This window comes from Sinohyriopsis cumingii, chromosome 9 (genome assembly GCF_028554795.1).
Source record: "Sinohyriopsis cumingii isolate HCF-2022 chromosome 9, ASM2855479v2, whole genome shotgun sequence".
NCBI lineage: Eukaryota > Metazoa > Mollusca > Bivalvia > Unionida > Unionidae > Sinohyriopsis > Sinohyriopsis cumingii.
Window position 1 is genome coordinate 94866291 of NC_142969.1, and position 21784 is coordinate 94888074.

Genomic DNA, 21784 nt, shown 5'->3' on the forward strand with positions numbered 1-21784 from the left:
CGTGAAATAATTGCTGCAAATGAGAATTAAGACCATCATACTAATACCAGGCATGTGCTTAATAAGTGCTTAAATTTAAAAAAAAATTAATTTACGTTTGGTTACAAATTTCGTGAACACAATTAGTATATCATCTGGTAAACTTAGAGCTTTTTCTCAGTATCTCGTAATCTCTTCAAATACATGAAATACAATTTTAAAGATTTGGACTGATTATATATCTGTCTCTGTGTGGGTGTGGATGGTGTTTGTGGCACGCTAAATTATTGTACTGTGTTACAATTTATTTTAATAGTATTTGGGTTGTTTGCAACCAAAATTTGACTTTTTCTGACTTCGGCCTCGAAGATTTTTTCAAATTATTGCTGAACCATAAACATAGAATTGATCTGATAACAATCAGAGTGTCCTCCCCTAATTCGAGAATCAAAACTGGCAGCTATGGAAACACATTAACCAATAGAAGTGAAATGTGTTATATCTGTGTGGCAACTATGCTATAGTAGACGAATATCGTTTTGTTTCGGTGTGTCTAGGATGTACTTACTTACGAGTAAACGTAATTTAGAAACGTAATTCTGTCAACCATAAAAAAAGAGATAGAAAGTGAATTTTAATATTTACCTTCTGTGAGCAGGTGTCAAGGATTTCAAGTTCAGTGAAACTGTCTTCCTGTTTTATGGACGATCGGTATAAAAGGTCTGAAATAGATTAAAAACGATAAATAAATAAATTTCTGCAATATAATAGCAACGGCCCTGACAGTTTGAGTGTTTAAACCAGTCTTACACTTAAAGGATATTATGTGGGATGTGCTTGCTCAGTGATAAGACACTAATTCAATAACATTTATTCCATGATATGTTCTTACAATTTTTACATATTTTACATGCTTCAGGGATCCCATTTGCTCAATGATATTGTCGTTAGACTAGTAACTTGAAGGATACCGGTTTGATGCCCACCACCTTATCAGTCCGGATCGGCTAGCGTAGTGAGTCCTTGAGTAGGGCACTTTACTTACTAATTTGGGATTCCGGGTGGCCGAGTGGTCTAAGGCGCTCGCCTTTACAGCTCACTGACACATCTCTCTTCTGTCCGCGCGAGTTACAGTCGTGGCTACGCGAGAAAGCTTACCATTTGCTTTTCGTGAGTCGGTGGCCCTTCCTGGAGACTTCCCAGATTCTTCCTCAACCAAACATACTGGGCACCAAATATAACCCGTGCTAAAAAAAAATGGCGTTAAACCCCAGAAAAACAAATTTACCTCAGTACGATGTAACCTTAAAAGTGTTATTGTCACACATCTAACCAAACCAGAGGGCATCGTAAAAGGTAATTTTATTGCTACAGAATTTTCTGTGATTTTAAATTGCAACATAAGAAACCGGCAAATGTTTGCAGAAACATATAAACAAAATTGGCAATGTCAGTGAGACAAATATAGTGTAATTAAAATGGATTTTTTTTATCACCGCAACTTTATTTTCACCCTTTCATTATATTTTGGAATTAGGTTTTTTTTTGGGGGGGGGGGTTGCATCGTGGTTAAAATCTGAGACACATGGACTGACCATCTTCTGTCAATTCAAATTTTCTGATGCGTGTAAACATCAAATGTAAAAAAGGCACGAACAACAATATAATTATACGTTAAAGAAGTGAGCAAGCAAAGAAAAAGCAGACAAGTAAATATACAAAAGAAATCAATATAGATCATTAAGCAAGCAACTGAGGAAGTAAATTTAAAAAAGAAACCACACAATAAATTAAATTTATAATAATAATAATAATAATAATAATAATAATAATAATAATTATATTAATACTATTAATAACAATACTATTAATAATAATAATAATAAAAAGAAAAACCAATTATTAATAAATGAAACAAAAGGAAAACAAACAAAATAAGTCCTGGCTCCTACATACAGTGCAAATATTATCCAATTCTGCAGATGGAATATACATATTTCAGCAATAATACATAAAACATTACAACGTAAGACACCCACAGAGTTACAATAAAGATCATATTTGTTTTGCTATCCAGCATAAATGTTACACAGGAAACCCGTTTACTCTGATATAAGGCACACTGTATGTATTAACATTCTTGAAAAGGATATTGTTGATGTAAATGTTTACACAATTACCTTAATAACCGTGTACATCAAGATGTGGTTAATGTACAGTACATTTTTACACTATCATGTTAATAACCGTGTACATCAAGATGTGGTTGATGTACCGTACATTTGTACACTTTAACCTTAATAACCGTGTACATCAAAGCGTGGTTAATGTACAGTACATTTTTACACTATCACCTTAATAACTGTGTACATCAACACGTGGTTATGTACAGTACATTTTTACACTATCACCTTAATAACCGTGTACATCAAGACGTGGTTAATGTACAGTACATTTTTACACTATAACCTTAATAACCGTGTACATCAAGATGTGGTTGATGTACTGTACATTTGTACACTTTAACCTTAATAACCGTGTACATCAAGGCGTGGTTAATGTACAGTACATTTTTACACTATAACCTTAATAACCGTGTACATCAACACGTGGTTAATGTACAGTACATTTTTACACTATAACCTTAATAACCGTGTACATCAACACGTGGTTAATGTACAGTACATTTTGACACTATAACCTTAATAACCGTGTACATCAAGATGTGGTTGATGTACCGTACATTTGTACACTTTAACTTTAATAACCGTGTACATCAAGGCATGGTTAATGTACAGTACATTTTTACACTATCATGTTAATAACCGTGTACATCAAGATGTGGTTCATGTACCGTACATTTTTACAGTATCACCTTAATAACCGTGTACATCAAGATGTGGTTCATGTACCGTACACTTTTATACTATAACCTTAATAACCGTGTACATCAAGATGTGGTTAATGAGTACATTCTTACACTTCCCATAACGTCAAGTTTAAAAACTATCTCTCAGTTTGCTTGATTTGTTTACTGTGCAAAACCGGCTTGGTGTATAATTTTAAAAGTTCTACTGAGTGCGGCCACCACCATCACCAATTAACATAGAATAAAGGAACAGAAAAACAAGAGCAAAGAAATAATACCAAGAAGAGGAAACGATTAGCAACCCGCCAAGCCGTGAACAAAGTAATTGCACAGAACAAAGGGATTCTCAAACAAAGGAACGATAGGAACACGTAACAAAACAAAGGAACAAAGGAGAGACTTGGAGCGGAGGAGCAGACTGGGCGTTAGGACAAAAACAAAAGATAAGTCATCATTCAATGCTATATGCAGTTGAAATAGAAGAATGCAAACTAGGTCCAAACAAATGGCTCTATTCAATCCAAACACGCAAACACACAAGCCACCAAACAACCCTATCAATAAATCAGTAAAAATATTGGATGTATCACAACTCCAAACAGCACCAATAAAGCATGTAAAACAAGCAAGATTAACGCAAGTCGTACCAACCACAGCAAACTCCAATTCAACCAACATTACACTGGGGCCCCAAATTCTGGTCACAAACACAGAACAAACAAATCACAAACCAGCAGACGTGACTAACACACACCCACCCCACCAACAGAAACTACTAGAAATACAAAACTACACTCCAGGGAACAATATAAATACAATGCCAATACTATCGCCAATCCTCTTCAAGGAAGCGGAAAAACCACACACAAATGAAGATATAGACACCACTATTCCAAACCTAACAAATGAATTTGACAGTAACCTACTTACCTTAAACTCCACACAATTAGACCACATAACCATAACCAGCAGCCCAAAATTCACCAAAAATGAAATATCCAATTCTAGAAACATGCAAACAAACCAACAACAGGAAATCAAGCAAAAAACAATAAATCAAAGCATTAGGAAAGAAACTATACACTCAAGCCAACTCCTGGACCATCTGGGATAATAACAGCAACGGAAGCACCAACCTATGGGAACAAATCCAATGAATTAGACACTACCAAACTACCCAGCAGCATCACTAATAATGCAACCCAAAGACCCCAAACAACCCAAAACACCCAAAACACATACCTAGGAAAAGGCAAGGGCCCGCTAAAACCCCAAAACAACCAAGAATAAACCCACAAGTAAAGTTAACTAAAAACAGGAAATAAAACAACAACATAACCCCCAAAACAAAATGTACAATTATCATTCCATCGAACACACCAAATACATAAGCAGCAGGTGCAACAGAATTGCTAGTCTAAGTACCAGTATTATTATGACAGCACTGGTCAAAATTCACACTGGACAATTCAAACTGATAAGACAAAGGCGAAACTACCTGATTGTCCAATGCAGCACAATTCAACAGGTGGAAAAATTCATCCAAATTGAAACTATAGGCCTAATAAAGATCAAAGTAGAGAGACACCATAGCACTCAGAGGAAAACACGAGTCACTTCGAACTCCAAACACAGTGAAACCACAACTAATCTGGCTGAACCCACTAAAACCACTATCTTTAAAAAAGTAATAGCACTAAACGGATACAACAAGGACATAAGCAATGAACTCCTACTTCATAAACTCACAGCAAATGGAACACAGACCACCAAAGTCTATCATCTTAAAAATCACAAGGGACAAGGAACAAACAAAGCAGTTATAGAGGCTACAGAGCCAATACCCTCAATAATAAAACTAGGACAGTCAGGAGTGTACCATAAGCTGGAAAACTACATAAATAGGCCAAGATTTTGCACCAAATGCCTGCACTGGGGACACTATGCCCTCAGACGTAGATTCAAACCAGGACGTAAGCACTGCGGAGGTCCACACAAAGGAGAATGCCACACAACTAAACAAAAATGTGCTAACTGTAAAGAAAACTATTATCCTAGATCGGCAGAATGCAGATTTGCAATAAAAGAGAAACAAATAGTGGACTTAATGAACGAAAAACACCTCACCTATCATTCTTCCAAAATCATTATCTGTAAAAACAACCACAACACACCAAAATCTACCTCTGAAACAATCAATGAGCACCAAAACTCTCCACGCAGAATCTGAAGGGAAAACATTGCACCACAAAACATACCCTCTAATCAGGAAACAAAAGAACCAAAAACTACAACCCACATTGTAACAAACCAAGAACACCCTGATAACACTCCAGATACAAACAAAACTGTCACCCCAAACATCCCCAAACCTAACACATTCCCCAACACAGAATTAATACGGGAAATAATGAACCTAACAACAGGAACCCTAATACAAGATCTCAATAGCATAATGAGAACCCTCAAAACCATTTTCACCATACTAGCTGATTGGACCACAAGACTAACAGATAAAGACAACGTCAAAAATGGCAAGTACAAAAAACAATAAAATCACCATGTGGCAATGGAACTGCAGAGGAATTTTTAAAAACCTATCAGAACTGCAGAACAAACTGAATAATACGGCCGTAATACCAGACGTAATCTGCCTACAGGAAACCCTCATAACACAAGAACACAAACGCCTGCCCAAACTACAAGGCTATACCCAGGGAATCTTTAAAAACAGATCCATGGGACAGAAAGGGGGTGGACAAGCAATTTTTTGATAGATACACTAATCTACTATGAAATAATAGAAGTACCCTCTAACCTAAACATCAATAATAGCATCGAAATAATGTCAGTAATGATAACTATAGGAACCACAAACATTCAAATAATAAATGCATACGACCCAGGGGGTACCTTCTGCCCTACCAACCTAATCTCACTAAAGGCAATCACTAATAACAAAAACAACAATCTAATTATCTGTGGTGACTTCAACGCACACAGTGAATTATGGGGAGGTAAAAAGAAAGATCAAAGAGGGAAAATGGTTGAAAAATGGATAACTGAGAACAATCTGGTTATCTTAAATGACGGGTCGAACACGAGATTAAACCCTGAGGATGGCATTCTCCCAGCCATAGACCTAACCATCACTACCCCAAAATTGGCTCAAATCACAAATTGGTGGGTGGATGAAGAAGATACGTTAGGAAGTGACCATTTCCCCATCACAACCAATATTCAAACAAGAACTCAACACTTTCCAAACGAAACCCCTCCTAAGTGGAGGTACCAACAGGCAGACTGGGACCAATTCCAATTATTACTAGCTAGAGTAAATCCAGATAACTTAGAAAGCCCAAGTATTGACATGTATTATGATAACATAACAGACACAATTATAGAGGCAACTAACAGATGCATCCCAAAGACAACTAATATCCAAAATATAAACCCTGTACCATGGTGGACTAAACAGTGCACTATAGCACATAAAGACAAAAAAGGGCCTTAAATAAATATAAACGCACCAAAAATTCTATCTACTTCCAGCAATATAAAGATAAAGAAAAAGCACTAAAACAAGCTATAAAAGCTGCTAAAATTAATCTATGGCAAACCTTTTGCTCTAAACTGAGTCTAAAATCAAACTCAAAGCAAATATGGGACAAGATAAAAGGCATAAATGCCACAACAAATAAAGATAAGGCAAACGTCCTAGCGAAGTATTTTTTGAACATGAGTATCAACAATAATCACACCAGAAACTTTCAAGAACACAAAAAACTAATGGAGAAAACCCAACCTCAAATGTTTCAAGATCAAGGAACAAAAGAATCTCACCTAAATAGCGACATCACGGTACATGAATGGGAGATAGCCCTACGATCCAAAAACGAAACATCCCTTGGTAAGGATCAGTTAGGTTACATTATCTACAAAAAACTACTATTAATATAACAATAGCCATAATCAAACTCTTTAATAGGATATGGGATAAAGGACAACTACCCACCAAATGGAAACAGGCCATAGTAATACCAATCCCCAAGCTAGGTAAAGATCCCAACAACATAAATTCGTACCGACCCATCTCCCTTACAAACAATATTTGCAAAATAATGGAAACAATAACACTGGACAACAAATTTTTACAAAAGTCATGTTACTGAAATAAAATTAGTCAATTCTTATCAATTTTTATGTGCTGAACACGAATATGACAGTCAAATTGCAAAATTGGCTCTAATTTTTTTGTAATCTGCAAGAAATTAATGTTTACATAACGAAATGCATTCCAATAGTAAAAGGTCAACTGTAATAGCCTACCTATAAAAAATCAAGTCATTGACTACATCTTAGATTTCTTCGCCTGTCTCTTGTACAGCTGTTCGGGAGCATCTCTGAGGAGTGTCCAGCAGTAGTCAGCCAGCATTGTAGTGGACCATTTTCCCTGGTATCTTTGTTCCATTGTTGCGATATCTTGATGAAAACGTTCGCCGTGTTCATCACTAACAATACCACAGTTGCTAGGAAAGAAATCCAAATGGGAATGAAGGAAGTGAATCTTTAGAGACATATTGCAGCCAAGTTTCTTATACTTCATCAACATGTCTTCTACTAGTTCCTTATAGTTTTCTGCCCTAACATTTCCGAGGAAGTTTGTAGAAACTAGGCGAAAAGCATTCCATGCTTGTTTCGCGTCACCTTCCAGCAAGTTGTTGAACCGGTCATCTTTGAAAAGCTCTCGAATCTGAGGACCCACAAAAACTCCCTCTTTAATCTTTGCTTCGCTGAGTCGAGGGAATTTTTCATGCAGGTATCGGAATGCTGGCAAAGTCCGGTCAATGGCTTTCACGAAGTTCTTCATCAAACCTAGTTTGATGTGAAGGGGTGGTAGCAAGATTTTCTGAGCCTCAACCAGAGCTGGGTGTTGGATATTCTTCTCTCCAATGGCTACATTCTGCCTGTGAGTCCATTCCTTCCTCATGTAGTGCATTTCCCTTGCTCGGCTATCCCACTCGCATAAGAAACACATGTATTTTGTATATCCTTGCTGCAGTCCCATTAAAAGGGCAACTACCTTCAAATCACCACAGAGGTGCCAGCTGTACTTGTTATACTCAATGGAATTCAGTAGCTGCCTTAAGTTATCGTATGTCTCTTTCATGTGGACAGCATACGCTACTGGAATAGATGGAAGAATGTTTCCATTGTGCAAAAGCACAGCCTTGAGACTCAGTTTCGAAGAGTCCACAAATAGTCTCCATTCTTGTGGGTCATGAGTAATTTTTAAAGCATTCATGAGGCCCTCAATATCGGAACAGAATATCAGATTACTTTCCTTTCTGAAGAAAGGCTCCAATTGCTGGTGGCACTTTCGATATGCAGTAATTGTGACATCTTCTTCTAGAAGATTCCATTGTTGGAGTCTTGATCCTAGCAATTCTGCCTTGTTCTTTGATAAGTCCAAATCACGAATCAGGTCATTTAGTTCTTCCTGTGTTATTCTGTGTGGGGTTGATGATGCACCACAGTGAAAATCTGGATCACTGCATGCTGATGGACCAGGAGAAGAACAGGTCGACTCACCTTTGTCTTCGTCAGATGAATCAAGAGAATATTCTGCTGGAGGTTCTGGAATAGGAAGTCCCTCACCATGTGGAACTGGTCTTAATGCAGACGGAATGTTTGGGTAGACTATTCTCGACTTCTTTCGCTTCGTTATTCCGCCGGAAAGAGGAGGAACCAAGCAGAAGTAACAGTCATTTAGGTGGTTGCTTGGCTCTCTCCACACCATTGGGACTGCAAACGGCATTGATGACCTTTTGCAATTCAACCACTGTGAAAGCTGTGTTGTACATGTAGCACAGCATATATGCGGAGCCCAAGGCTTGTCTTGGTCACCAACCTTGCATCCGAAGTAAAGATGATATGCCTTCTTCACTTGAGAATTGATACTTTTCTTCTGGTTGGCAAATGTCACTTCCCCACAAATATAGCAAAAATTGTCCGCGGTATTAACACACTTTCGAGGCATTACTGTTCTTTATTGTACGTAAATGGATAAAATAATAAGTTTTATGTAACAGTAGCTTGAACTGTCTCGCACAACGTCTAAAATATTTTAAATGCTGAACCTATCTGATTGGGCTTTATATAGTACACTGCTTACGTCAGCTTCAGCAGCCGCCTGGCATTAGTATAATAGGCCTACACATGTATAGTACACTGCTGACGTCAACTTACTTCAGCAGCCGCATGGCATTAGTATTGCATTGCATCAGAAAATGATGCAATCAACTGTGGATGATGTGAGCATGATGGTATTATGCAATGTTACATCATTATTCCGGATGTTGCTGCAGTCCTACTGGAGAAATTTACACAGTGAAACATAGAAAATGAGGTATATGAATATCTTCAAAACGAGAGCCAATACAAATTTTTCACGGTTATATTCGTGTTCGGCACACCAAAATACTACAGATTAGGGCCTTTTCAAGTCAGTAATGATTTCACTGTTGACCAGTGTAATCGCAAATAGGTTAAAACACCACCTAGAAACCAATAACCTACTCTCCATAAATCAATGTGGCTTTCGGAACAAACGGTCCACCACTGACCAACTTCTCAGATTGGAAACAGACATCAAACTCGCTTTTAACGCACATAGGAAAACCGATCGCAACCTCATAGCGATTTTTCTAGACCTAGATAAAGCGTTCGACCTAGTATGGACCAATGGACTAATGGCCAAATTAAACCAATTTGGAATAACTGGACGTTTGTTCAACTGGATTGGCGATTTCCTCACAGGCCGGAAAACCACAAGAATAGGCAACACCCATTCGGAAGAATTTTCACTTGAAAATGGAACACCGCAAGGCAGTGTAATAAGTCCCCTACCATTTAATCTAATGGTAAACGACCTTGACCTCAATGCAGCCTCCACAAAAATAAACTTGTCACAATTTGCAGACGATAGTGGCATATGGAGGAATGGAAATCCTGCCAATAACACAGTAGTTAAAGAAATCCAACAGAGCCTAGACAACATAGGGAGATGTGCGGACAAATGGGGTTTCAAAATATGTCATGAAAAAAACTGTGGCAATCATATTCACCCACAAACGAAATAACAACCTAGTCTGTCCAAACTTCTATATACAAAATCAATTAATCAAATACGTAACAGTAGTAAAATTCCTAGGAATGTTCTTTGACAACCACCTCACATGGAAACAGCACATTGAACAACTCACCCAGAATTGTAACAAAGATCTCAATTTACTCAGGAACATCACAGTGACTGACTGGGGATCCAACCAGGAAACCCTCCTCACGACATATAAAACCCTAATTAGATCAAAACTGGATTACGGTTGCCAAGCATATAACTCAGCTAAGCAACATGTACTACAAAAACTTGACACTATCCAGAGAAAAGCCTTACTATTATGCACAGGAACACTCCCCTCAACATCATTAGAAGAACTACAAACACTAACAGGAGAACTACCCTTAAAATTACGTAGGCAAGAACTGCTCCTCCGATACTCCATTCGACTAGATACCCATCCAGACAACCATCCCACCAAAATAGCTATAAATAAGTGTAAAGTTGTCTTCAAACCCAAAATTATACCCACCACACCAAGTGGCAAAGTAATCCTTGAACTAAGAGAAAAGATACCTCTGCTAAAAAAAACAGGTAACAAACAATACAGACCAAAACAAATCACCATGGTTACAAACATGAAGCTACCAAATTAGGCAATAAAGAAGGACAAGAAAACTTACTAAAACCTGTACTGGTAAACGAAATGAACCAAAAATACCCGGACTATGTTAAAATATATACCGATGGATCAAAAACAAACAAACAACCCACCAAGAACACCAGCAGCAATAGTCATCCCTGAATTCAACATACAAACGGGATCCAGATTACCTGACTATTGCTCCATTTACACCACTGAATTCTGGGCTATACTTGAATCACTATCAAAGCCAACCAAATACCTAAAGCGGTCATTATAAGTGATTCCCTAAGGGTTATTAAATCGATCCAAAGTCGAAATACACTACACGTCAATTAGTCGAGATCATGTGGATACCGTCGCACATTGGAATCTCTGGCAACGAAACAGCAGACAAAGTTGCACAAACCAAACTAGGAGATCAAAACTCTATCAAGCTTAACTATAGCTCTACAGAAGCACTAAGCTTCGCACAAACATATATAGACCAAACATGGCAAGATTTTTGGAACTCCTCCACAAAAGGTAAAAAGCACCATAAAACCCCAAAAAACGTAGATAGGACATACAGCTACCTAAGGGTACCTATTTAGAACAGAAAACCATAAACGGGATAATAACTGGAAAAAGTAAACTAGCAAGCAGTTTTGGAAGGTTTATAGGACCCAAACCAGCAACCATTAACTGCTTTAACTGCCACACCACAGAAGATCTACACCATGTATTCAATATATGCCCAAAATATCAACCCGCTCGGAAAATATTTATCAAAAACCAAACAGAGATTGGATCACCACACACATACCCAGAGTTACTTATGGACTCTAATAAAAAGAAACAATCAGCATATAAAAATATAAATAAATTCATAGACTCAGCAGGACTTAGGAACAAAATATAATTACTATCCCCACAAAACCAAAAGACCCAGTAACTAGCTAAATAAATTTAGAAGCCACCACATAAAAATCCATAACATATCATTCAATTTTATAAAAAAATATTAATAAATAATTCACTTACGAAGCACCTATCAAAAACTAAGGAAACCGCAAAATCGGATGTCCTAGATGTCCTTAACGAACCGAGTAATCAGCTAGGACTCCGGTCCTAGATGTCCTTAACGAACCGTGTAATCGGCTAGGACTCCGGTCTCTTGCTAAATAAAGTATAAATAACATTCAATCTCTAAAAACATTAATAAATAAATAACTTAAAGAGGCAATATCTAAAAACTTAGAAATAACATAACGTAGGAAACACACCCTAAACACTTCGACTAGTAATATCATAATAACCTTGAAAATCTCTCTTCATACATAATTTCTACTAAGAACCTCTATAAACAGCATAGAACATCCCCACTCCTTTTAGAACATTTTGAAGAAGAAAACAAAAACGAAAAAAATTCGCAAGAAACACCAGGCAAATACAACAAGAAACCAGCGATGTAAAGCAACCAGGACCGTTCCCGAGCTCTCCTTCCCACAGCCAACCATTCAGCTGTAAGAGACCTTTATGGACCCACAGACTGAGGCCAATCTATCAGGGTTCCTTGAACCTATAAAAGCCTGGGGGAGGTGGCACCATTCCCTTTCCCAGGAACAACTAGCAGGCTGCGGTGCAGTCAGAAAAAAGTGGCACATGCACAATTGTGCGCACGCCACTATAATTAAACTCAACAACAACAAAATTGTACATCAAGATGTGGTTCATGTACCGTACACTTTTACATTATCACCTTAATAACCGTGTACATCAAGATGTGGTTAATGTACAGTACATTTTTACACTATCACCTTAATAACAGTGTGGCAGTTTATAGTGATGTCTAGCACTGGGGCATCATGCCGCAGACATGTAGCATGATGTCCCACCCAGTAACATTATCCTGACAGCAGACCGACCAGTCCTAAAACTACCTCTTAATTCTGAGCGCTTTGCGAGGCAGCTGTTAGTACTATTTTTTTAAGTCTTTGGTATGACTCGGCCGGGGATCGAACCCACGACGACCCGCATCTGAGGCGGACGCTCTAACCACTAAGTCAGCGGAGCGGTAAGATATGGTTTATGTACCGCACATTTTTACACTATCATCTTAATAACCGTGTACATCAAGATGTGGTTAATGTACAGTACATTTTTACACTATCACCTTAATAACCGTGTACATCAAGATGTGGTTAATGTACAGTACATTTTTACACTATCACCTTAATAACCGTGTACATCAAGATGTGGTTCATATACCGTACATTTTTACACTATCATCTTAATAACCGTGTACATCAAGATGTGGTTAATGTACAGTACATTTTTACACTATCACCTTAATAACCGTGTACATCAAGATGTGGTTAATGTACAGTACATTTTTACACCTTAATAACCGTGTATATCAAGATGTGGTTCATGTACCGTACATTTTGACACTATCACCTTAATAACCGTGTACATCAAGATGTGGTTCATATACCGTACATTTTTACACTATCAGCTTAATAACCGTGTATATCAAGATGTGGTTCATGTACCGTACATTTTGACACTATCACCTTAATAACCGTGTACATCAAGATCTGGTTCATGTACCGTACATTTTGACACTATCACCTTAATAACCGTGTACATCAAGATCTGGTTCATGTACCGTACATTTTTACACTATCACCTTAATAACCGTGTACATCAAGATCTGGTTCATGTACCGTACATTTTTACACTATCACCTTAATAACCGTGTATATCAAGATGTGGTTCATATACCGTACATTTTTACACTATCACCTTAATAACCGTGTACATCAAGATGTGGTTCTTGTACCGTACATTTTCACACTATCACCTTAATAACCGTCTACGTCAAGGTGTGGTTAATGTACCATACATTTTTTACACTATCATCTTAATAACCGTGGACATCAAACGTATCACATTAGCAAATAAGGTATTCACGCATTTTACATTACTATTTAAACAACATATCTGTATCAGTCGGTGTTAGCACAAGGTTCCCGAATATAGTATATTAACACAAACACAGTACATGTCATGTGTATATTTTTGGGTTTATCCTTTATCAGCCATAATTACACAAAAACATAAAAATGCAGTGTAACTGGGTGAGAAACGTGAGAAAAGGCTAGAAATTCACCTGCAGAAACTGACATATATCAAGCATATCTTCGCCAATATATCAGTAATTGATCTTGCAGGTTAAAATCGGTATCTGCTTCAAAGACTTTGATCTGAAGGTCACAGATACGGCCATGTTCTGTTGACCTATTAATTCACCAAACAAATTACAGCTTTCATATTTCTGAAAGTGAAACCAGTCAATCAGAGCGTATCGTTACTAACGATAATTCTCCCTAAACACGAAACGCCATGCTTTATCTGACAGGCTACTAAAAATAAGGCAAGGAGATTATTTTAAACTATACAAACCTTTGTCTGAATTGTATTCCCCGATAAATCTTCGTGTCAAAAATCGCACTGTTACCGCTGAAAAATAAAGTAAAACGTTATGACTATTCGTTCCAAATAAACATATTTGTAGTTAACCATACATATGAAAACATAGAACATATGTGTTGGAAACTTTTATAAACGGCTGATATGCATAAATAACTAGCTAGACAAGTTAATGCCTAGACACAATTCGCATGACTATATTAGCTGTATAAAATACGTAATACGTTTGTATAATATTAGACATTTTATTACACATATATTAAGTTTTAGGATACAACATATATTAGACGTTTGTATACAACATATATTAGGTGTTTCTATAACATACATTAGACGTTTTATAAACAAAATATACTAGATGCTTGTATTAAATATGAAATCTGGCTTGAAAAGAAACTCCAAGGAACAAAAAACAAATTACCATAAGGGCAGGTGTGCCTAATTAGAGGTTTTGTATAAATAAGAAATTGAGATAAAAAAAATTTGTATAGATGTCGTTCTTAATTCGTGAGTGTCATTATATGGAGGTGTTCGGTAAAATAGGTGTCATTTTATTGGAGGAAACCAAAATTAGATTCCGTACAAACTACATAGGCGTTGAACACAAGGGCTATTGAGTACAATTTCAGCTGAGCTAATACGCACTATAAAAATTAATGAAAATGTTCCTCAAAAGAGTAACAACTTCATAAATATTTCAACTGAACATTGTTTGATTTTGGTAAATTCTTCTAACACTCTGGAAGATATTGGCGATTCAAGATAATCGATAGTTCGAATCGAACCTGCACACTCTAAGTCATGACTCCAACGTTTTAACCACTGAGCCAAAGCGAATCATAATTGTTTTTAAAACTTACAATATTTGCAGTGAACAAACTAGTGTTGCATAATCTTAGTCGTAAATGTCGGTACATTTTTTTAAAAAAAAACATGTATAAACATAACTGGATGGAAATGAAGCGAAGTACATTTAACATGGTAAACTAACTCTCATCAAACTCGAATGCATTTTAGCTATCTTTATTTGAAATTCCGAATCAAACTTTACATAGTCCTCATCTCGTCAACGAAACTAATAATGGTAAATGAAATAATTACAAACTTTAAAGATTCACAGACACCGACAAAAACTAGATAAAACTTTACCTGGACGTGGAAATGCAACAAGCAAAGCAAAGTAATTTGCCCGGGAGGTTTTTTTCCGTCTAGACACAAGGTGGTGGACCAGTACAAGAAGGGTTTTTGAGTAGTATATGATGAATCATTTATAAACCCGTATGTCATTTACTACCTCGCTAATTGGTATAAGAATCCACCACCTACGACTTGAAAGTGCGTATCTTAAATGGAAATATCTGATGTTATCTGCAGTGTTTAAATATTTCATAAATATAACGTAAATGACCGTGTGATATGTTTACATAAATATAACGCAAATGACCGTGTAATAGGTTTATGTAAATAGAACGTAAATTACTATATGCTTATTTTTCTCCGTTAACTTCACGTTGTCAGAATCGTGCATTACGTTTTATTACTGCATTGCTTCATAAACCAGGACATCTGTGTCTATAAATAGTATCGTGCGTTATAAACTGATTGTAAACAAATAATGCATGCTGATGTAGCAGACGATTTTGTTGGTTTATTAAATTTGTTTGTGAATAGAGTAAAACAAGCTGTTTTATCTATTTGAAAGTAGAGATAATAAACTGCCCATGAGGACGAGATCTCTGAGTCACAAATGAAACTTTCAAAAAAAACAAACGAATGAACATGATATTCGCAATGTCCACAGCAAACGTGAGAGACGCGGTATTGAAAATACCATTCTGATCATTGAATAGTTATTTCGAAGAAATGTTCGTAACTTTTCGCAAAAATAATGGTTCAGACTATGACCAGTACTCCCTAGGGTCAATAAAAAAATTAGAAGAAAAAGCATATTGAGGCCAACGGCTATTGCATATCTATCAAATACGTACCATTTTACAAGTCTGTTAAAATACTAAATTCGAAAGGAACAATGGAATTGAAGGATTCGTTAGAAAACTAAGAGCATCAGAACCAATAAACCAAGACGAGCTAGCTAGCTGTCACACAGTGGCAAACTTCCCGGATTAAGTTTATGGATACAATGTTTTGCATGTAGGCTTGAGATAAACAAATGACCGTTTCGTAGGTCTACATAAACATAACGTACATGATCGTGTACTAGGTTTACATAAATATAACGTAAATGACAGTGTGAGAGGATTACTTAAACAGTATATGTCTAGAATAGTTCACGAATCTTTTAATCCATCAGAAATAACCACAACATACGGATAATTTCGAAATCCCAAGCCAGGTAGGAATATATAAATACACTGATAATGAATGAAATATAGCTTTTGGAACAATTATTTTTGGGTGATTCTTATAAATCAACTATTTGTCAACTTAATGGCAACTTCAACTCATTATTTCAGATATTTTGGGTGATTTATATAAATCAACTATTTGTCAACTTAATGGCAACTTCAACTCATTATTTCAGATATTTTGGGTGATTGATATGTAATGAAAACGAAGATTTGGCCGATCTAAACAAGCAATGTTGGTCATGTAAAACTGTCAAAAGATATGTCACGAAAATGTTGTGATTCACATAGATATCAAAGAAGTATTACTGGTAATAAAACTCGTTGGGCAATGTGTAAACCAATCACTCATAAGCCAGGATTTTAAAGTCGATACGGCATATACAGGTTCCATATACTAGTTCTGCTCATTTTTAAAATTCCCCCGACACACTCCCCTTTGGAGTAAACTCCGTTCACACCGATTTTATCATCGATGTACGGCATACATTTTTTTATGTTTTCTCCCTCCCCTGGTTCAGTAAGTTTCAAGAAAGTAAAAGTCACTTTTAAAAAATTTAATTAACTGTGTTTGGGAAAGTGTTTGATGATTGAAGTATTTTTTAAAATTTGTCATATGGAATAAGGAGATGGCCAGGACCCAACATCAAAATCTAAAAGTGCAAACAATAAATGAGTTAATAAAAAGTGTCGAATTTCTTTGTTGTACATTGTTCAAATATGCATGCAGACAGTTTGAGATTTTACAGCATTGCATAAGGTGTAATGGTACTTTAAATTTTGTAACACCTCTTTCAGATTAAAATAACGCAATTTGACAACTGTAGTCTCGGGTTGAAAATACAATGGCTTTCTTTTGCAATGAGTAAACATGCCAAACAAAGCCGGATCTATAAAAAAATGTACAATACCTTGCTAAAATTCATGATTAAACATCCCCTGTTGAACCCATCCATAGTACAAACTTAACCTCTGTTTTCATTCATGCACTTTCACGTCTAAAGGCATTCTGGTACAAGTACACATAACAGACTATACATCAAAAGCAACAAAAGGAAATGAAAGCAATATCAGTCAAACTCTGATATATTTATAGTTTATTTAATTTGCGCCAAGAATAATAAAAATAAACTGAAGTTTACCGGAACAATTTTTTTGCAACGTCATTGAGATCAACTATAACACATTTTGATAACAGAAAGGACATAATGATTCGTAAAAAGTTTTGAGAGCTGCATGAACCAGTCTAAAACATAAATTTGAACAGCCCGTTGATGTGACAAGGATAACAATGCTTCTTCTGTTTAATCCAGATACAACGTTGTTCGAGTCCGTGTACATGTATGTAAAAGCGTTGTACGGCACCTAGTCATGTGTAAAATGTATATAAAACATAAGACAACGTATGGCCAAATCCTCGAAACCTATACTCAAAATGTTTTATATATCCTGCGATCCATCATGAGGTGCAATTTTTTTTTCCATTAGTAAATCTTTTTATAATTTCTTAATGCAGCTCATGTAAAACTACTTTTGCTTTACAGGGCGGAATCGACACACTCGACGGGAACGTGTTCCACTGTCAGTTGACACTGGCATGGTAAGTACTCCGTCAAGATTCGTATCCACCAGGCGTTAAACGCCGCATTTCTCCAATGCCACTTTACAATGTGATGATGTCTTGGAAGAGGTTTCAATGGAGTTTAAGGCTTTTAGCTTGGTTAAATTTATGAGGTAAAAATGGAGGCTTTATCCTGTAACCGACCTGACATTTAATATGGAGTATTGCAATGCCAGCTTGAAATTAGTCTATATCTCTCGAACCGTCTGCATACAAGTCAGAGATATTAGGAACTTTGTCTCTATCTCTCCAACCGTCTGCATACAAGTTATAGATATTAGGAACTTTGTCTCTCTCTCCAACAATCTGCATACAAGTTATAGATATTACGAACTTTGTCTCTATCTCTCCAACCGTCTGCATACAAGTTATAGATATTACGAACTTTGTCTCTATCTCATGAACCGTCTGCATACAAGTTATATATATTAGGAGTAAATTTTAGTGCCTACGTTTGTCATGATATCATCTCATTAAATCATTCTTACATAATCAGGTCTGTTTTACCTAGTTTGAACAGGTGCATTGGTTTATGTCAACCAGACTCAAACATCAGAATAGCACCGGCTCTTTGAGGACATATTTTTTCCATGTAGAAAACACTTTCTATAGGGATTTGGTATATAATTTTATGAATGTATGTACTTAGCTATTGGCCGTGCAAAAAGAATGATAATAAAATGGTTTACTGTGTGCAAATGTTCGCAGGATAGGTCAAGAAAAAAAATGTAACTCGAGCTTAATCTCTTTCCCATTGCTACAGCAAATGTTTTCACACAGCAATACGTGTATGACCTTTATACATCCCACTGACACAGCAAATGTTTGCACACAGCAATACGTGTATGACCTTGATACATTCTCTTGCTACAGCAAACGTTTGCACACAGCAAAACGTATATGACCTTTATACATCCCCTTGCTACAGCAAACACCTGCACACCGCAAAACGTGTATGACCTTTATAATCTCCTTGCTACAGAAAACACCTGCACACAGCAATACGTGTATGACCTTTATACTCTCCTTGCTACAGTAAACGTCTGCACACAGCAAAACGTATATGACCTTTATACATCCCCTTGCTACAGCAAACACCTGCACACAGGAAAACGTGTATGACCTTTATAATCTCCTTGCTACAGCAAACACCTGCACACCGCAAAACGTGTATGATCTTTATACATCCTGTCACGGAATGGTGTAAATGTTGTTAATTAAATACATGTACTCGGGTTTCGTTTCTTTTCTCTGTACAGCGATACCCGAGGGTGATTATAATATGGTCTATGTATTTCGAAATCGTGAGTACGATTCGTCCTGTGCCACACGTGCAAGGTGCCTTTGATAAGGAATAACGAAAATTCTAAAGGTATAAATACGTTACTACATGTAAAGGACCTTTACAATACTAATGGTTTTGTCAGCAAGCGGCCTGCTAAAAGGATTCGCACAACTCCAGCTGTAGGGGTAGGTAAGTTTTGGGTTTTAAGTGATAACTAGTGTATTACCATATTTGCCTTTGCATGTTTGTTCTAGTTCTCTTTACATACCATAATGCGTGCATTTTTTATTCTTGTTGCGACGTAGTGCAGGACTTATATTGGTAATGTAAAGCTACATTTTTTAAAAGAATTGTTTACTATTGTCTTATCAAGCAGGGTTAGGTTTACTATTGAACCTCTGTTTTGTAATTGCCATTATAATATAATCTTTTTAACTTACCATGTATAACGTCCTTACGTTATGTCTGTATCAAGGTTAGTACACTGTATCGGGTATATTTTCAGCTGAGTGTTTTGATGGTAGGAATATCCGGGGTGTCCGGTGTTGTCAGAGTGTAGAAACGTCCGTGTGTCCGGAGCGTTTAAGGTGCCGGAGCGTCTAATGTCTAGCGTCCGGAGTGTCCAGAGGGACTAAGGTGACCCAGCTGTAGGTCCGGAGGGTCTAATATTCCAAGTGTCCGGAGGGTCTAATGTTTCAAGTGATCATAGTATTCCGAGGGTCCGGAGTCTATATTGGTTGTGAAATTGATTCGGAGGAGCTGTGGAGCGGATATGGTGCACGGGTGACGGAGTGCATCTCCACACATGTATTTTTAGCTGTATGCTAATTTTGGGTTAGTAAGACCCAGTGTATTATTCAGGACTGGAAGGATAGATTGTATATCCGTTCTTGTTTAGTGACATAATTTCGCTACCTGAGCGAATACATTTTTTTTACTATGTGTAAACGCTTACATTGTTTACTATTTGAGTGAACTATATTCATCTTTCCATTATTGAATCATTTGTGAAATCATTTATCCTGTATTTTAGGGTTACTGAACTAAATTTATTTGTATATTTTTTCCATCTTTGAAACTGTGTGTTTTTTATGTTAAATAGATCCAATATTTGGATTATAAATACGCACACATCTTCATAATCCACTATTCATATAAATCGCCACATTAAATCATATATATGTGTCGTCATTACGTGTTCTGTTGTTAATCCGAAATATCCCACCCGGTTATCTTGCTACACATCCCCTTGCTACAGCAAACACCTGCACACCGCAAAACGTGTATGACCTATATAATCTCCTTGCTACAGCAAACACCTGCACACCGCAAAAACGTGCATGACCTTTATACATTCCCCTTGCTACAGCAAACGCCTTCACACAGAAAAACGTATATGACCTTTATACATCCTCCTTGCTACAGCAAACGCCTTCACACAGCAAAACGCCTATGAACTTTATATATCCCTTTGCTACAGCAAACGTTTGCACAAAGCAAAACATGTGTGACATTAATAGATCGGATTCGGACTCAAGAAATCAATGATACGAAAGAGGAACATACATTTATCTTCATGGTAGCAAGTTTAAAAAGATATTTTTACTTTTTAATTCAGCTCATTCCCTGCTCTATATATTTAAAACTCGTCATCGTAGCATGGCATGGAAGCATATTGAAAAACCGTATGCACTCAGTGTGATAGACAACCAATGCAGGGGCACTACTTTTCCTAAACTGTTGTTCAACTGCAATCTTCGGTTCCTCGGCAAAAGCTTTTAATCAGTTAAATGTGAGATAAGACGTTTTATTCTAAAGTGGAAATTAAGTCTGAAGGCTAGGACACAATACCCATATATCAGACAACACGATATGAACCATTTATTTACGAGTCACGTTGTATTAAAGTTTAATTTGAAGATATATTTATTTGCAAAGGCGACAGCGAAGTTATAAATTATTACAGGTCCTTACATTGATATCATTTCAGATAGATTGGGGTCCAAATATTTTAGTCAATAATATCGAGCTAAGTAGATTTAAACATACTGATCCGAGTTTTAGTCTTTCTTAGATGAAGATAAAATTGTGAACTTAGATATTGAGCGTATGGTAAACGTCACAAAGTGTCAACCTTGACTACCATATGTATTTTACACTTGACATTCAAAGTATGGTAAATATCATAAAATGTCAACCTTGACTACCATATGTATTTTACTTTTGACATTCAATGTATGGTAAATATCACAAAGCGTCAACCTTGACTATCATATGTATTGTATTTTTGACATTCAAAGTATGGTAAATATCACAAAGTGTCAACCTTGACTACCATATGTATTTTACCTTTGACATTCAATGTATGGTAAATATCACAAAGCGTCAACCTTGACTATGTATTTTACCTTTGACATTCAATGTATG

The 21784-nt window shown here is 36.6% G+C and overlaps 1 protein-coding gene and 1 long non-coding RNA gene across 2 annotated transcripts in view; one reads left to right on the top strand and one right to left on the bottom strand.

Annotated features, from left to right (window-relative positions):
- LOC149792278 (ras-related and estrogen-regulated growth inhibitor-like protein A) overlaps nucleotides 1-21784 on the bottom strand; it is a 30238-nt gene that overhangs the window by 2795 nt on the left and 5659 nt on the right. Inside the window, exons 2-3 of the mRNA XM_089970831.1 lie at nucleotides 14059-14115; nucleotides 625-701 (exon numbers count right to left, since the gene is read on the bottom strand). Coding sequence (XP_089826957.1) covers nucleotides 625-701; nucleotides 14059-14115 — 134 coding nt within the window. The remainder of the gene's footprint in view (nucleotides 1-624; nucleotides 702-14058; nucleotides 14116-21784) is intronic.
- On the top strand, nucleotides 15724-20432 carry LOC149792279 (uncharacterized). The gene is made up of 3 exons (XR_016423540.1): nucleotides 15724-16438; nucleotides 17996-18051; nucleotides 19863-20432. It is a non-coding gene; the product is annotated as an uncharacterized LOC149792279 (long non-coding RNA).